Source organism: Rhopalosiphum padi, chromosome 3, assembly GCF_020882245.1.
Source record: "Rhopalosiphum padi isolate XX-2018 chromosome 3, ASM2088224v1, whole genome shotgun sequence".
Lineage (NCBI taxonomy): Eukaryota > Metazoa > Arthropoda > Insecta > Hemiptera > Aphididae > Rhopalosiphum > Rhopalosiphum padi.
This window is the reverse complement of record NC_083599.1, coordinates 37,620,175-37,637,863: the sequence shown is the minus strand read 5'-3', so window position 1 is coordinate 37,637,863 and position 17,689 is coordinate 37,620,175. Positions and strand designations below refer to the sequence as shown.

At 26.4% G+C, this 17,689-nt stretch overlaps 1 protein-coding gene across 1 annotated transcript in view; it reads left to right on the top strand.

The window, feature by feature from the left end:
* LOC132924526 (uncharacterized) overlaps window positions 1–17,689 on the top strand; it is a 285,094-nt gene that overhangs the window by 185,713 nt on the left and 81,692 nt on the right. The window contains exons 7-9 of the mRNA XM_060988891.1: window positions 9,614–9,918; window positions 10,408–11,585; window positions 14,252–14,468. Of these exons, the coding sequence (XP_060844874.1) occupies window positions 9,614–9,918; window positions 10,408–11,585; window positions 14,252–14,468 (1,700 nt within the window). The remainder of the gene's footprint in view (window positions 1–9,613; window positions 9,919–10,407; window positions 11,586–14,251; window positions 14,469–17,689) is intronic.

The window sequence follows — 17,689 nt, the reverse complement described above, 5'->3', positions numbered from 1 at the left end:
GTAGGTACAAACCATCACTTTTTCACTGCATTTATCTCGCTATATTAGATTCACTACTTATTAAAATCAAACTATATTTTATTGTTGTCAACATTGTATATTTTACAATATGTATGTTGATTTTATATCAATCGTGAAATGAAAAAATGTACAAAAAGCATTTTATTCACGATCATACATTTTTTTTTCTTCATATAAATGTGATAAAAATTTAAAAATAAAAAGGTTACTAGAAATATTTTAATATTATAAAGTATTATAATACTAGGTACATACTTTATTGATTCATTATTAGTTATTACTATTGTCATTTACTAAAATAAAATATAAATTCTCTTAATTCGTCTAAATGGTCAAAATCTCTTATTTTTATACGTTATCAGCTGGCATAATCTACTGAAGTATATATGTATTGCCATACAAATGATATCAATGATATCTAAACGATTTCATTATTGTACTTCAAAATTATAACATAAACAGACTATATTATGGAACAGTACAATACATTGCAATTTTTCTACATGTAATATAAACTATTAACAAAAAAATTCAATTGAGAAATTTTTGATTTAAAAATGTATTAAAAAAAATATATTAGTATAAGAGCAAATTGTATGTCTATGTTGAATGAACAAAATTATGGGGAAAAAAATATAATATATTGTTATTTCAGTTACTTGTTACTTATAATTAATAAAAAGACTTTATTGGACTACAGATGTTTGAATCAGTAGGTGAAGTTAGGAAATTAATTATTCCATTACATAGCTTATTAAATGGCGAAGTTAAACTATAATGCAATATTTTATACCTTTGAAATATCATGTAGATATGTAATAGGGCATGCTAAACTACCTACATTAAATTGTTCATGATTTTAAAAACAATTCTATTAATATATCAGTCAATATTATTAAACTATTAAAAATAAGTTTGAAAAACCATTGAAGTTGTAAAAACAATAATCTTTAGTGAAGTCAATGCCTATAGATATGTTGATTTAAAAGAGTAAAAATTTAAATATGTAATTATATAGTGTAAAATATGTTTAGGTATATAACTTTCTTTTGTCAAAAAACTTCATGAACGCAGTTAAAATATGATTTGTGTAAAAATCACTGTACACATAGCTATATTTCATATTTCAGAATTTAAAAGTAACATTCGTTGACACATAATAGTAATATAAAGTGCGTATAAATTTTGACAAAATAAGTTTTAAACGAATTTAATTATTTATTCGCCTACTCGTGAGTGATGAGTCATAAAGGTAATATAGAAAATCAGTCATCTATATGATTCACAGACTCGAATATTGAAAATTAAATACGCCTCTACAATATGTATTATTGTATAACTTATTATATTTAAGTATAAATAGTGTAATGTGTATAGGCTTGGGAAATCCAAGTAATAGTTTGGTAAAATACTCGCACAATATATACCTAAATATAAATTAGTATTAATATCTTAATGTGCATCGTATTATTCATATATATATATATATATATATATATATATATATTATAAGCATACAGAATATATAGATCCAATATTATACTAAATCCACAACGTTATTAGATTAATAAACTATGACAATGATATAGTAAGTAAAATAGTAGAATTTAACAGAATTCAAGATAAAAGCTTCCTGGAGTTGGACGTTCTAGTCTTTAGATAACGTTACCCAAATGCAAAGCACCAATAACTTTATGCGTAGTGAATCACTCTGTATATAGCTATAAAACATTTTACCACAAATTTGTATCTACAATTTTAAACTCTCGTACTTTGAAATAAATTGACCTCAAATGGCACTAAAATGGTCTTGACCGCATCGATACCGACTGCAGCTGTTTAAGGAAGAAAATTGTTCACAATGTATATAATTTTAGAAGTAATAGTTAATATATCACATTTAAGTTTGTATTTATGTGTGGTATATGAGTAATATACTTAAATTATGAAGTTGTTATCCATTTATAAATTATATACTAAGTACCCTATAATACGATACGTGGGTTTTAGAAACCATGTTAAGTTACTAGACACCATTTTCGATTATATATTGCATGTATACTTACCGAAAAAGCTTTCAAAAATAATATTACAACTCTTTGTAATGCTGACAGATTACATTAATGATTTTTCACACTAGAGATCGAAGTAGAGAATTAGTTCATTTTTCATATTTTCTATTAAAGTGGCCAAAAATCAATTAGTGTATGAGGGACACTTGAGTTATAATGTATATAGCAAACACGGACATCATTAATGAACAGAAATTGGATACTATATAGCGGTAATCGTTAGTAATGGGTATATTGAAAAGAAAAAAAAATAGTTCATAATAATAATAATCTCATAATATTCTTCAAAATATATTAATATAAAGTAAAACGTACTCGGCTTATATCGTGTAAAGAAATCCTAAGAATATTTCAGCTTTCAGTTTTCAATGAGACGCGTATGTGTATATTGTATACATAAAACAAGTAAATAATTTCACTTGAGAGGATGTCAGCGCACTAACCAAAGATTTACTCTGTCTGACCCACATACTATACACAGCAAATTTGCGTTTAACAGAATCAATTTTGTTTTGTTAGCTTTTATCTTAGATTGACTACGACATATTATACAATTTAAAGTTAAGATTGTTAAAACATTATCCAATAAGACATCTTATTAATTTTTAATGATATTTTAATTTTAAAACTGGTTATGAACATTTTAAAATCGTAATAGTTACATAATTATAACTTATTAATTAAATGCCAATTTACTTTAATTTTAAAATAAAATTTGTTCTTCTAAACGCAGATTAGCTTTGTTGTGTGTAGGTAAGAAATAAAACAAATATTGGCTGATATCCAAACTATAATAAATATAATTCGTGATTGTAAACATATTCATACACTAATGACTTGTACTAATTTATTCTAGACTATAGTTATAGTTATAAATTCAAATACAGTATATAACACACAAGTACATAATCATATCATAGAATAAAATTAAGAAATTAGAAATATTTATTTCATATTATATTTTATATGATAAAGTTTAAATAGATACTCAATTTTCTAAGGAAATAAATTTAAATGAAATTTATTCCAAGATAATAAATATTATGATATTTATGAAAAAAAAAAAATGTTTAATATAGAAATAATACTTAGAATAATACTATGCATAAATAACTCATAAAAAAAAAAGAAACTATTGAAATACTTTTTCTTTTAAGATCATTGTAATTTACAACGTATTTTATTTTAAAATATCTTAAATGTTTGAATCGAAATAGTTCTGTATATATTTATTTCAATATTTATTATTTGTACAATATTTTTCATTTTTCCATGTACATCGTTCATGTTTATTTTAGATTTTTACTACATAAATTGGTAAAATAGCAAATATACGGGCACATTACAATATAAATATTAAAATTACTTAAGTGGTTTCAGTTATTTTTATCATCTGAGTTGTCTGATGTCACTTAGTTGGTAGTTTGTTGGTCCAATGATGTGGGTGTATGCAATGCTAGATAATTGGCTTGTCCTAACTCAATAGTCAATACCTACTATAGTCGAATTCTAACCAGCTGGTGACGTTTGACAAGCAATAACGATTGCATATTTTATAACTAATACATTACCACTATCGATTTAACCGTACATTTTTAATGATTCTTGAATTTGAATTTGACTTTAAATGTCACCATTGTCATTTAAGTCCTAAAAGTATTTCATATAATATTTTTGTGTTTTAATTATATAATAGTACTTCAAGTCTATAAACAATTATTTTAATTTTTCCAACTTACATCTCAAGCTGCTTATTTAGCTACATTACAATTAATTTAATTAAAACAATAAATATACACGTCTGTTCAATAATACGATATAATAACCTTAGATGGCAATGTAATAAATTTGGGTTGCATAAAATATTAATAATGCTATATTTCAGGGTGTTATAATGACAATATTATAAAGACATCATAATATAATATATTAATATGAGTGGTTATAATTTAAATTAAATAATATACTATGGACATTTTACAACTAAAAATATAATAACATTATTAACATTAAATATACATTAAGTGGTTATTTAGTCACAGTAGTTAATAATTGTAATTAGTAATAGATATCAATGTATCATCATCAAAAATTGAATTTATTTATATATTTTTGAAAAAAAAATAATGTAATTACCGTTCAGTTTTATACACAAATATTATGCTAATTTTTTTATAAATTCAAGTTATAAGAAAATGATTGTCTTACAATAACACTTTGGACGCACTTAATAAATTATTTAAATACGTTCTTAAAATATATTTTTGATGTTTATCAATTAAATGGGTATAATATCTCTTGTGTGTAATATCAAACCAATTTATATAACAATTATCGTTAATTTAATGTTAAATTATAATGGAGCTTGCTCCCCCCCAACAATTTCCCAAAAGTCTCGTTTTTTTCTAATTTAGTCTCATTTTACATATTTTCTTTATTTTATTAATTAACATATTAATTATAATATTATTACATTTTTTGCATTTAATTATTTTTTATAAATTATCAAAAATTAAAAGTGCACCGACTATGAGCATCTCTAGCGAATGTTGGTGTTTCAGTAGATTTTCTTTGATTTAACGATAGAGGAGAATTAATTTATGTAAACTATCAGTCAGTTACCATACAAGTTTTATATGAAATAAGCTTTGTTTACGAGTAAGAATTTAATTTTTTATTTAAGTTTAATAAAAACTAAAGATTTGTGATATTTAAAAAAAAAAAAAAAATATTTTGCCATTACTAGGGGTTGTTTCCAGTTAATAAAGTTTCCGCAATTTACCATGAAATACTAAAATAAGTAATATATTGACTATTAGGCGTGCATATATTATGTAATAATCACATAGTGCCGAATAAGTAAACAATGTTATATAATTGGTTAGTATCGAACCCGGTACTGCCGATAACGGTCTGTTGCGCTACCTACAAGGTTACAGGCAATAAAGGATGCGAGCATATGACTATAACGAATTTAATCTATAGTATTTGAAATTTATAATATTTCTTTGTGAAAAATATTTTTGAATCATTTTTTAATAAATTTAATAAATCAACCAAAAAAGACTTTCAGGATTGTCATATTTTATTATTTTAATAAGTAATCGATTGCAAAAAATAGAAGTTTATTCATGGAATCTGGAAAATATGATTACGGCTAGACTAAGAGAGGAAGCTATAAAAAATGTACTGAAAAAAAGTAAAAGTTTTATAATATTATAATATCCTATCATTAATATATTATATAGTTACATATTTCTTTGTATTACAATATTAATATTTGCAATCTGTATCGTAAAAATCGATGATTTAAATTTAAATTAATTTAGTGTTGGTATAATATATCATACGAGCAGTTATAATATGATAAGTTTGTTCAAATCTTTTCTTAACTAATCCAACTAGATTAGTTATGTCCTTATTCAAACTATGGTTTGTAATTTTAACTAAATTGTAGTACTAATTAGTAATTTAAACTAAATTTAAAACTTCTACGCAATTGTCACACGAGTGTAACTAAATAATACATCACAAATAATATTTAATCACATTATTTAATAATTTTACTAAATTAATGCTGAGAAGAAAATAATAAATACATTTTTTTAAATCGTGGATCTTAAATACAATCTGATGATAATATAACACTGTATTATATGTGAAATTTTTAAATTTATTACAATATCGTCGTTATTATCTTTTACAACACTAATATAAAACATATCTTCTCTTAGTACAGTCATATTTTAACTTAGATAAACTTGTCTTTTACCACACTTTATTGTATAAAAGTCATTATTAATACGCATTCATAACATTTAATTATGCGCGCAAGTATTGTTCGTTTTTACATTTATTTTTCCATGACAAATTACTATTTAAGCTGATTTTCCATGAACCAATATAAATTTAAGTACATTTTAATCAGAGATGGCTGATAATTATTAGACACTTAAACATAACTTTCAAGTTTTAATTTTTCGACTTATAGAAAAAACAGCAGGAATTTATTAGAGTACTGTATCTAATACTGCACACCTAAGTCAAATTTGTCATCTTACAAAACACAACTGATTCGACTTGCATTGAAATCAAATTACACTGACTCCGTGAGTCGTAAGAGTATATACAATATCAACTAAGTAGTATTAGTACAATGATTATGACTGATATAGAAAATAGGAGAAACCCAGCTTTTAACAGGTACCAAAATTACTAAATCTTTAAATATTAAATATAGGTGTGATCTTGACCGATTACTTCTTACAAAACGTAGTTTACTTTCATTGAGCTAGATATACCAGAAGATAGTTATTACTAAGTCGATTATTTTTCAATATATTATTAAATAGCTACAGTATAATAAATTAATATTAAGTAATTTATAATAAATAAATTTACAGCAATGACAAATTTGTAATATTTAGTTTAAATTATATTTTTATATGGGCTATAAATTATAAAATAATAAATAAAGATAGTAAATGTTATCCCTAACATTTTCTATATTTAGTTGTAACATTTAAAAGCACGTGCTTAAACCATGAAAGTCTATGATATTCCACATTCTGAATCATAAGAATACCGACTGTATTATAGTCGTATTATTAGTGCAGACGTCTTGTAAAATCTAACATAAGCCAAAGATAAATTAATTTAGTTGAATAAATTCAATAGTAAATTGTATAAGAATTATATGTACATGTATGGATTAATTTAGTAGGTTGACGAACTGTTATAAACTTGTGAAAGATCAACGTGCGCTTATTGTGGTGATATGCCTTTAGATTTATTTCAAGGATTTTGGGGGGTAGCATAAAACCGGTGTTAACATCGGTGAAACAGACACAAAATGTAATGTTGAGGCAGTTACGCCACGGGGTGTCCATGTACCCTTGTGTATTTTGTGTTGTTAAGGTCATTCGCAGGTGTGAATATAAGAGTAGACAGAGAGTGTTGACCCCATGTCTCAAAAAAAAAAAAAAAATAATAATAGTAAAAAAGTGATTTACACAGCATGTATTAATTGTTATTATATTATTATTTAATTTAAATAAAATAACAAAACCTAACGACAGAAAAAAAAGTTAAATTATTATTTTATCTATTATATTCAGTAATTTATAATCACATCAAATCACTTGACGTTGACGTTCTCCTTTTAATCACTTATGTTTATACTTTAAAACTTATTTATTTATTTTTTTATTGATACCTACTTACTTACTGTTTAATATTATATTCATAGTACTACTACTACTACTACGATAAGGTAGACATAATCATCTTTATAATAGTATTTAATATTTGATCTATTTTTAATAAATTATAAACGGAGAAAACACCATTGTATTATATTCTTAATAATAATTTAAAATTTCTCGATATAAAAAGATCAATAAATCTTGAAAATTAATTTTCAAATGAAAAAACTCTACGTAAAATAATGCAAATTTACAGTTATTAACACAAATAGAAAATAAAACAAATGTATTTATGTATTTATTTGTGCACTATCTATTTATTATTTTAAAATTTAAAACTAACTATTATAATTTATATTGTCAATTGTATTGTATTGTCGTATTTTGTTATTACTCATAATTTATATATATATATATATATATATATATGGCATTATTAATTTAACAACTTATAAATTTTATATGATTTTAAACATTGGTATGTTTAATTTAAAACTAACAACTTTTAAAATAAATATCGTATATTAACGATTTGATTAGTATGAGTAGAATAATTTGACAAACCAAATTACTGACCCAAATCCAAGATGAGATAACACTAGGGATTAATATGAACTTTACATTATTATTATAATTAATATAACTTGTATTTATTTGACTTACTAATAAGCCCAAACATTTTTAAATTTTATTATTATCTTTATATATATGTGCAAAATATATATATTTTTACTAAGTTAAATTTAAGTAACTCAACAAATTTTTAATTTTTAATCGTATACGTAATTAACAAAAACAAGACCTTTTAAAAGTAAACAAGAAAAACCTTGACACTTTTTAGATTTTTAATTTAACGACTCCAGATAACAAAATTGGATTGTAATTTTAATGAATCTGAGAGAATTCGATAACAGAATAAAAATGTTGCGTCACCAGAGAATAAAAGTATATGCCTTACTGAGCTGTCATGTATTTATATCAGGTGAATTATTAATGAATTAAATAAACATCTGGGAGCCTAAATTAGACCTTTGTGATACATCTGAATTTCTTTAATTTTCTTAGAAAACTGTTGAAATTTATAATGCTAATTTTACAGTTGTCTGTAAAACACTTTAAAACGATTTTATCCAATTTAAAAATTCTTCATGAAAAGAAATAAATTAAAATTGTATGTACATATGATTTTTATCTTGAATAAATTGAAGCCAGTCGTGTTTTAAGGAGATGAAATACGCAAATTGATAGAGTGGATATTTGGTGACTCGTCAATGTGGTAATTAAATTAGATTGTGTGTCTTATTTATAAATTATGTTGTTTTATACCTAGGCATTTATTAAATTGTTTCCAGCAAACTTTCGTATGTACTGCCAAATGGTAATACATATTTTAATATATGGTAATTATTTTCATGACAATCAAAATAATATGATCATTAATATCAAAAATGATGCAGTCTATTAAAACAGTAGAAAATTAGGTTAAACGGCATTTGATTTATTAACATATTTATTCTGTTTCCATTGAAGTAATTTTTTTTTTAAACCACTCTTTATGTTATAAATTAAAAATTATAAGCATAACAATTTATATATAAAAATAATATTTTTTTTCAAACTATTTCGATTAAGATATAATAATTTTTATTTTTTGATTCGAACTATTGTATAAACACTATTTTAAATTACTCTCATCATATTTATCCGATCGTAATTTAATTTAATCTCAAATAACAATCACTTTTTATTATGTAACTTGCTCTAAATTTGTTTTGACATTCCGCGTTCGAGTCTGTGCCGTTTAATTATTACAATATTCGATACTATCAAATAATGCACTTATTGACGTCCGATTCAATAACAAATAATTAGTCCGCCTTAAGAGCTGTGATGATTTTAATGACGGTTCACACCACAATGAATGTATATAAATATTTATGATCATTAAATTATTCTATATTTTCTTAAAACGACAATTTTTAGTCGTTTTAATCGCCCCGTTAAAATTGTATTTCCATTCGAGAATATGAATAATTTTATTGTTTACTATAGTAATGGTACAAGTTGACACTATTCTAGTCGCCGCTTATTGACCTATACACCAATAATACATTTAACTCGCCAATTCTATTCTGTTTTTTACTTCTTCAACATAATAATATTATGGATGTTGTTATATTTAATTACGTTTCATAAAACGATAAAGTTCATTGATTCGCGTTTAGTTTAAATTCAATTAAACGCCACTACTGTGTAACTTTAAACTACGTTGTGATGTAAACGAAAATAATTATTATACATTTATTTTGCATACAGATCTGATCAAAATGATTCGTCACGCAGTTCTTTGTCATTAGACGATCAAACATTGTTACCGTTCAAAAACGCATTGCACACGGCCATTGACTATGGGTCGTTGGATGTGGTGCGAACGTTGCTCGAGAATGGGATAGATCCTAATGCCGGTGGCCACGTATTGACTGATTTAGACGTGCCCCGACGTTCTCCGTCTGGCTCGTCCGGACCAAGCGAACGATGTAACGTTAAGCCAGCCTCGATTCAATGTGAAATCGACGAGAACACTGGATTCGATATACACGATATTTATCATTACGATACAGGTAGTTATAATTTTTATATTTTTTTATTTTGAGTGTTCATTGTGGTCGAGGTTTTTAATAACGATGATAACGGTACTGAGATTTAAAGTGAGAATTACTTATTTTCAAATAACCAACCATAATCCATTTATAAATGCGTAATATATAATTAATGTTGTTAAAATTATTCATAGAATATTGAAGTATAATGTAGGTACTTATGTCACTCAAGATATTAATATTATAATAATAAACAAGTGTAGTAAACGAGAGTTAAACAATTGGAAAATTAAATTAATTTTTTTTTTTGCAATTTTGCAAACTACAGTTGTTATTATTATCGCAAAGCATCGTTTTGTTGTCCATAAATGCAAATCTTGTATCGTTGTTGCAGTGTTGTGTAGGATATAAATATATAATATATCGAGTGATATATTATCATAATATCTACGACAGCGCTTAAGATAGCATGTGATATTAACGCCCGTTGTCTGTTTTACTTATTTTCAGAAATCAGATCGGTGATCGATGACGTGCGGCCAGACGAAGACGTAGCGATCGCGATCGGGCCGACTACGTCAGTGGCGTCGTCGCCGTCGCAATATCCGGTAACCGCACCGGCGTTGACACCGTCGCCAAAGCCGGCGGCGGCAATGGTGGTGGCGGTTGCCGAGCGTAGCGCCAACCGGTCGGTGCTGATGCGACAACGTTCGCTGTCGCTGGACAACGATAAACCGACGAAGAAGAACCGGCCATTGTTGCAAAAGCTCCGGGCCGGCTGCAGCAAGCTGGTCCGGTCCACGCCATCGGACATGTGTGACTGCGAACCCGAACAACCGCAACAGGCACGGCCGGCGACCAGCCACGCGGCCGGCATCACGGGCATCGCGTGTGTGGCGGGTGGTTGCGCTGCGGCCGGATTCGTACCGAAGGGTCCGGCGGGCGCGGCCGGTTTCGCGGGAGCCGCGCCCGTCGAGTTCAAGGGCATCATGAGCGAGCTGCGCCGGAGCAGTGACGTGGTCCGTGCCATACTCTGGAACCTGTCGTTCCGGGACACGTACAGTAGCGGCAACGTTAGCGACATGGACAGCAGCACCGAACTGGACGTGGACACGCTGTTTGACCGACACGAGCAACGCCGGTACGCGGACTACGAGTTGGAGAACGGTGGCCACCTGCTTCTGCTCGATTCGCTGTCGTCACTTCAGTCGTTCCAGTCGCTGTCGTCCACTGGATCCCCGACGGTGCCGGCCGCGATGTCCGGCGGCTCGGTGGCCTCGGTGCCGATGGCCGCCGATTGCCCGGCCACCGTGCCTGTGGTCGTTTTTGATCACGCACCGGTCGCCGTGTGTCAAGTGAAACCGTTGCAGTCTTCGCGACCTTCGCCGCAATCACAGCCACTGATACTGCCGTCCACGACACCGCCACCATCGACGTCTCCGCCACCAATAATATTGCCGGACACCGTGTCACAGCCTAGCGCCGATACAGACGATGTCCTAACGGTCGTCCCTAAAATAATCTTCAAGATCAAGAGTTCGCTATCGCTGGACCGCATGAACGAAATGGCTGACATGTACACCAAGCAGTACCTGATGACTCTACCACCGCTGTTCTTGGCCGTGGTCCGCCAAAATCCCACCATGATTTATTTACTACTCAAATTCGGCGGATCTCCAAATGTCCAGGTTAGCAACTTTGATTTATTGTTGTTTTAATAATTCAAGTGGATACGCTTAAATCGTTTTATATTCAACCTTTTCTCGTCCACGGTGGCAAACTGAAGTAGATAGTGATACAGGTAGACAGCAGAGAAACGGGTAAGTAGTGAGTTAACGTGCGGTACAGGGAGGAGATGGATTTCGTTAAATGCCTTTTTTGGTTATGTCATCATTGGCCACCGTTTAGTTTATACATTATAATAGACTTCGTTGATTTATTACTTGAATAGATTTACCGGTTAGGACTGCGGTGACAATAAGTTATTAATTTATTATTATATAGTTGGGTCAAAGTCGAACTCGAGATGACAAAGTGAAACAAGAAAACTCGTGCATTAATTTCATTATATAGTTTATATATATTGTCTTAATATATACAGAGTGTTACTCGTCTATTTGACATTTTTACATGTGTACTATTATTGCATTTGTAAAATAGACTAATTACACCCTGCATAAATTGTGTAGTGTTAAAGTAGTTACTTCCAAATGGCAATATCGATATTAGTCCAATTAAAGTATGATTTTACTCGTATTTTTTTGTATTGTTAAGTTAAGAATAAATACAATTTGTGGAACTATTCAAATACTTCACCAAAAAAATTACACATTAAAAAACAATGTATGCTCTCTTCCATTCCAGACAGAAAATCGAAAAAATAATGACGTTTTGATATTTCGGGTTGATAGTTTCAAGAACTTTTTGAAGATAAAACGTGAAATTGTTCAAAAGATTTATTGAAAAAGTGAAAAAAATGGAATACCGTTTGCCTTCCCATCTCTCCCATCTCAAACCAAAAATTAAAAAAGAACATGGTAGAGGGTACACTTGTCACTTAGAGAGATATTTAGAACTACTTTACAAAAAAAAAAAAAAACAATTATAAAGAAGTTCAACAGTGTCGTCAGAAATGCGATAAATCAGTAAGCATGTTCTTTTATAATATAATATACAAGCATAAGGTTTACTTGAAGCACACAAATATTAATAAGAAAAATGTATGACTAATTAAAACCTAAATACATGTTATACATATATACATAAGGGTATTATTTTTCAGGTAATAATACTATTTGAATAACACATAGTTTATTTATTATATTTGAAATAGGCAATGTCCAATTACAATTGTAGTTTACGAATAGAACTTATAAGTACAATTTATTAATATACAAACTTAATTAATTTATAACTATAACACAGTAGGGAGCTGTTTAATCTATACTTATTAAGTTTAGAAATAATAAGTAACATAGTAATAAACATTTGTATTTATGTTATAAGCAATTATATAATGTATATAAGCAATACAAGTAGGTTTTATCAAAACAGTGTTCTTAATGTAGTAACGAAGTACCTAATAGTATAGTTTTAATATATTACAAATATATTTAATTAAATGTGTCTAATAAATGTAATTAATGAAATTAAGTTAAAACTAATGGTCTTAACTGCTCACATTGTAATCAATCGATAATAAAAAAAAAATAGTAGTAGTACCAATAATATTTATTAAAACAATTGTTATTCAATTAAACTGAATTTAATTTAATTATTTGTGAATAAATTAAATGAATCAATAAAACTATTATAAAATAAATTTATTAAACAATTAGATCATAAACAGTAACAACAATAAATATTTTACTTATTATCTTATATAGTCCTTGTAAATATAGTGATTAGTGACATATTTTCTTTAGTGGATATCTGTACACAGTATGTTATTTCTTCAAATATTCACGATAAAGCTACCTAGTCATAAATATTATAAAATTCCTTAAAATTGTATAAAATAATTTATATTATATCCTATTGATTTTCAGGAGTAAAAACAATACTCTGACTAAATAAAACAATTTATATAATCATTTAAATTTCTTAAAATAATTTATTTTATAATTAAAATATAAAATTATTATTTGGTATCGGGTCTAAAATTAACTGTACTACATAGATATATTTTAACACTGAGTTAAGTTTGTAATATAATCCTGAGAATTTGTGGAAAAATAAACGTTTAAGGTTTTAAAAAGGTTTATTACATGAGTATTCTTCAACATAAGATCAGAAACTGTATTTTTGTATTTTGATTAAAATGAATTATACACTTAAGTAAACTATATATTCATTCTTAATACTTGCGAATTCAAATATTTGTATATGAATAGAAATTAGATCTTTGTATTTTAACAATATTTTTAATTAGGTATCATTCTTATACTATAATAGTATATACTTTTTATGTAGTGTAAAATTATGATAAAATATACAAGAAAAACAAAATTGCAAATCATTATAAATTATTTTATTCCATCGAAAATCAATTGGTTTTCTTATAAGAAAAGTAAAGTTGTTCTTGAAACTTATATTACAGTAAATTAATTATTTAAGCTATTTTAATATGAAAATAATATTTTGGTTCGCTACCAGAAAAGAGCACAAGAAATTTAATATTTATCCCTAGGTCTTATAATCCTATCCTGTCCCTAACATATTTGTGTGAATTAATATTAAATTCCCAATCATAATATTTATTATAATCACCATTATTTATAAATACAAGACATTTTAATACATTTAATGTTGTTTCATCGCCATTTTATATGTTTGGTATTTTATTATTTTTCAGGATATATATGGAAATACACCTCTTCATTTAGCCATCGTTCAACCAGAGATATCATGGAATTGCGTGTTGGATCTTCTTGAGTTTGGTGCAAAAATTTGCATTAAAAATGCTACAGATATTTGCCCGTCAGATATAGTGGACTCATTATTGCGTATACAAGTCCATATGATTAATGACTGCTGGAAGATTTTGTCTGGATCAACAGCTGTTATTAAAGGTATTGAGTTTAACATATTAGCATAAAATTCTCATTAATACATTTAAGAAATGTATAATATTTACAAAATTACTGATGATAAAAAAAAAAAAACAACAATAATAATACCTACGTCCTACACATATTATTTAGGTCAAAGATATTATTCGAAATAGTATTTAAATATTCTAATGGATTTTAAAAGAATTGTAAATAGGCTGTAGTCGATCAATACACTTTATCGTATTGTTTCTGCAGGTAAAATACGATTGAACACACTCTTTATCAGCAATACTATTTTATATTTTGATTTATCACGCTTAATAAACATTTTATCGCGTCCAATTTTGTTTTGAATACACTATAAGTGTTAAAGCTTTCCAAAAATTGAATTTTTAACTGTACATAAACTAAATTTACGCCATACAATTAGTAAAACAATTAAAAAACGTCGATGATCTGAAGTAAATATGACAATGATACTCGCATTCTCAATTATATTGTATTAACGGTAAGCTCTATATTTACATGTGTTCCATTTTTCGTTAGCCACTTCAATTGCGATACTCTACAATATGTTGATATTAAGAGAAAAATATAAAATATCTAGTTTACTGATCGTTTAAAATAAATAATATAAGAACTTATAGGTAGGTATATCGTTTCTATAATTTCGCAGATTTGTTTTATTACCGAGATTATTCTCTTGATAAATTGAGTGTTATATTTTTCATATTTTTATTTTATGGTTAAAAATGTTATTTAGGAAATATATTAGATAATAACGATAAATCCAAAATAAATTAGGAATTATGGTTATTTGTTCAACTTTATCTGTAACGCTTCAAAAACGTGAATAATGTGTATCGAATACAGTTTACAATACAATTGGAGATGTTGTAAACATCACACAATTTCAAAAATAATATTAGAATTTATAATTCAAATCCATAATATTTTTACAATTTTCCACTTCATCTTTTAATTTTAATTTTTAGTTGATTTAATAATAAGTTAAGACCATTTACAGATCTTTACAAATAAAAAACACTAAAATAATATTTAATATTAATTATCTTACATAAAGTTTGTGCTTGATTTTTTTCCAAAATTAAAATATTTTAATTTATAGTTCAGTTTCAGTTTAAGTTTCTTCATCAAAGTGTATACAAACGCATGTCATAAGGTTTTTCTGTTTATATAGGTACCTACTTGAATCTTATATCAGGTATTATATTATTATAATATCAGAAATAAGTGTTTCTTATTTAATAATAATTATACGATTAATGTAATCAAAGATAATCGTACAGCAAATATTAATATATACATTTGGTTACCTTACATTATGCGAGTATGTGTGTATCTGATGGTAACAGTATATTACTATTATTATTGCCATGTAATATAATATTATATACAATTCAGCCCTCTATAATATTAGGTCTATTACTTACTAAATAATTTAATAAATCGTAAACAACTATCAAAAGATTTACAAATATTTTAACGAAAAATATATAAAAAATATTTAATAATAATAATAAATAAAATATGTAGCTTACAAACTTATTGGGATATGCCTACACTTTTAAATTATAAAAATAGCATTCTATAATGTGTTATTATTCTAAGTAAAAAAAAAAAATGACGGGAATTAGTTTATTTTCTTATTATAAGGCAGCATTAGCTCTACAATATACTACGAACAAAATAAAGTTAAAATATTAAAATCATATTTTTGTTTACTCCAATATAATACATGGCTTCTGAATTGATAACGTTTAGTCTAATTTCTGCAGACTCATCAAATATATCAACATTATAGAATTAGTTAATCCTGTTCTTATAAGTTCATTATTCATAATATGTTTGTACATACTCAGTTTATATAATTATAAAATCTATTTTATACCCTTGAAAAATATATTACTTAGTGATTTAGAAATACGTTTTATGTAATAGTCTGTCCCACAGAAACCACTTGGATATAAATAAATGAATGTACTATTTCATTTTTAAGTCATCATTCTGAAAACATCTTTATATCCATTATCTATTATTTTTAAATTGTATACAATTTTCTAGTAAATTTCTGATGGCAAAATATATAAACACGATTATTTATATTAATATAATTAAAAAATGATAATTCTTTAAATAAATATCACACTATTTTTAGAATTTAAAATTGTAAAAAATTGTCAAAAAAAAAAAGTATAATAAATATTATTATTTTTATATTTATTGGAACATCTAACAGGGACCTCAACCTCTAATTAAAATATATATATATTAAAAATAAATCAATATGTTTTAAAATAATTCATAACAATGAAATAGTACTCTGTATTTAATATCTAGATAACATTATATAACTTTAATGCTTAAACAATAATCAGCAAATAACGTCATCAACCCACTCAATTTCATATTAAAATGATTTATAAACAAAGGCATAAATTCCATAACAAATATTTATCTATTTTTTATTGTAAATTAATATAATTATTTTATAATTTTAGTCCATAAAAATTATGATTGAAAATATAAGAAAAAATATCTAACGTTATGAATATATCGTTAAAAAATTATTTAGAAAATATAGTTACTTTTAAAATATAACATAATGAACTGTAAATTTACTTTTGTACTCTTGTAGTGAGAGCATTTATATTTCATATATTGGTATGATATATATTTAGTGATTTAGGATATATTTTTCAAATAATGTACCACGAGAATTTCATAATATATTACCTATATTATTATTTATATAATTATAATGTTGGTATTATACACAATTTACACACTGTCTAAATTTGATAACTATTGTCTCTCATACTATACATATACGTTTTTGATTTTCAATTGAATATGTGAGTTATTAGTTAAATATGACTAATATATTTAGGTTTACTGAATACCTTTTAAACTAAAATACGAGTATATACTATTTTACTATAAAAGAAATCGTTTTACTGAAATACGAGCCGATGTATATCAATTCATTAGACTATAATATATTATATAACTATACATTCGTGAATTTTTAGATTTATAAAAAATAAAAATATATTTTTGTTATTTGGTTGGTTATAAGTCTCTTAAGTCTCTTTAAATTCATTTTTTTTTTGTTTTTTTATGTTCTGTAAAAAATGTTTTATAAAAACACTCGTTTTATATTTAAATTTCACATTTAAAAATGATATCTACATTAAAAAAGTTTAGAACTTTTCAAG